Source organism: Antrostomus carolinensis, unplaced genomic scaffold (genome assembly GCF_000700745.2).
Source record: "Antrostomus carolinensis isolate BGI_N321 unplaced genomic scaffold, ASM70074v2 scaffold23775, whole genome shotgun sequence".
NCBI classification, from domain to species: Eukaryota; Metazoa; Chordata; class Aves; order Caprimulgiformes; family Caprimulgidae; genus Antrostomus; species Antrostomus carolinensis.
Genome location: NW_010317479.1, coordinates 52,428 through 52,701, shown reverse-complemented (window position 1 = coordinate 52,701; position 274 = coordinate 52,428). Strand labels below are relative to the sequence as shown.

The window sequence follows — 274 nt, the reverse complement described above, 5'->3', positions numbered from 1 at the left end:
CGGACGAGGAGCTGCTGAAGTGGAGCAAGGAGGAGCTGATCCGCAGCCTCCGCCGCGCCGAGGCCGAGAAGATGAGCGCGATGCTGGACCACAGCAACCTCATCCGCGAGGTGAACCGCCGCCTCCAGCTCCACCTGGGCGAGATCCGCGGCCTGAAGGTAGCGGGGAGGGCAGGGTGGGACCCCTCCGGGACCCCGTTTCTGCCCCGTGTCTCCTCGTCCCCCGCCCGTCCCGCCGGGAGCGGTCTCGGCAGGGGGGTGGGGTGGGGGGGGCC

At 72.6% G+C, this 274-nt stretch overlaps 1 protein-coding gene across 1 annotated transcript in view; it reads left to right on the top strand.

The window, feature by feature from the left end:
- Nucleotides 1–8: 8 nt before the first annotated feature.
- The window catches only part of CCDC85A (coiled-coil domain containing 85A), a gene marked incomplete at its 5' end in the record, with an annotated part of 3,728 nt that continues 3,462 nt past the window's right edge, over nucleotides 9–274 (top strand). The window contains one exon of the mRNA XM_010168602.2: nucleotides 9–158. Coding sequence (XP_010166904.2) covers nucleotides 9–158 — 150 coding nt within the window. The remainder of the gene's footprint in view (nucleotides 159–274) is intronic.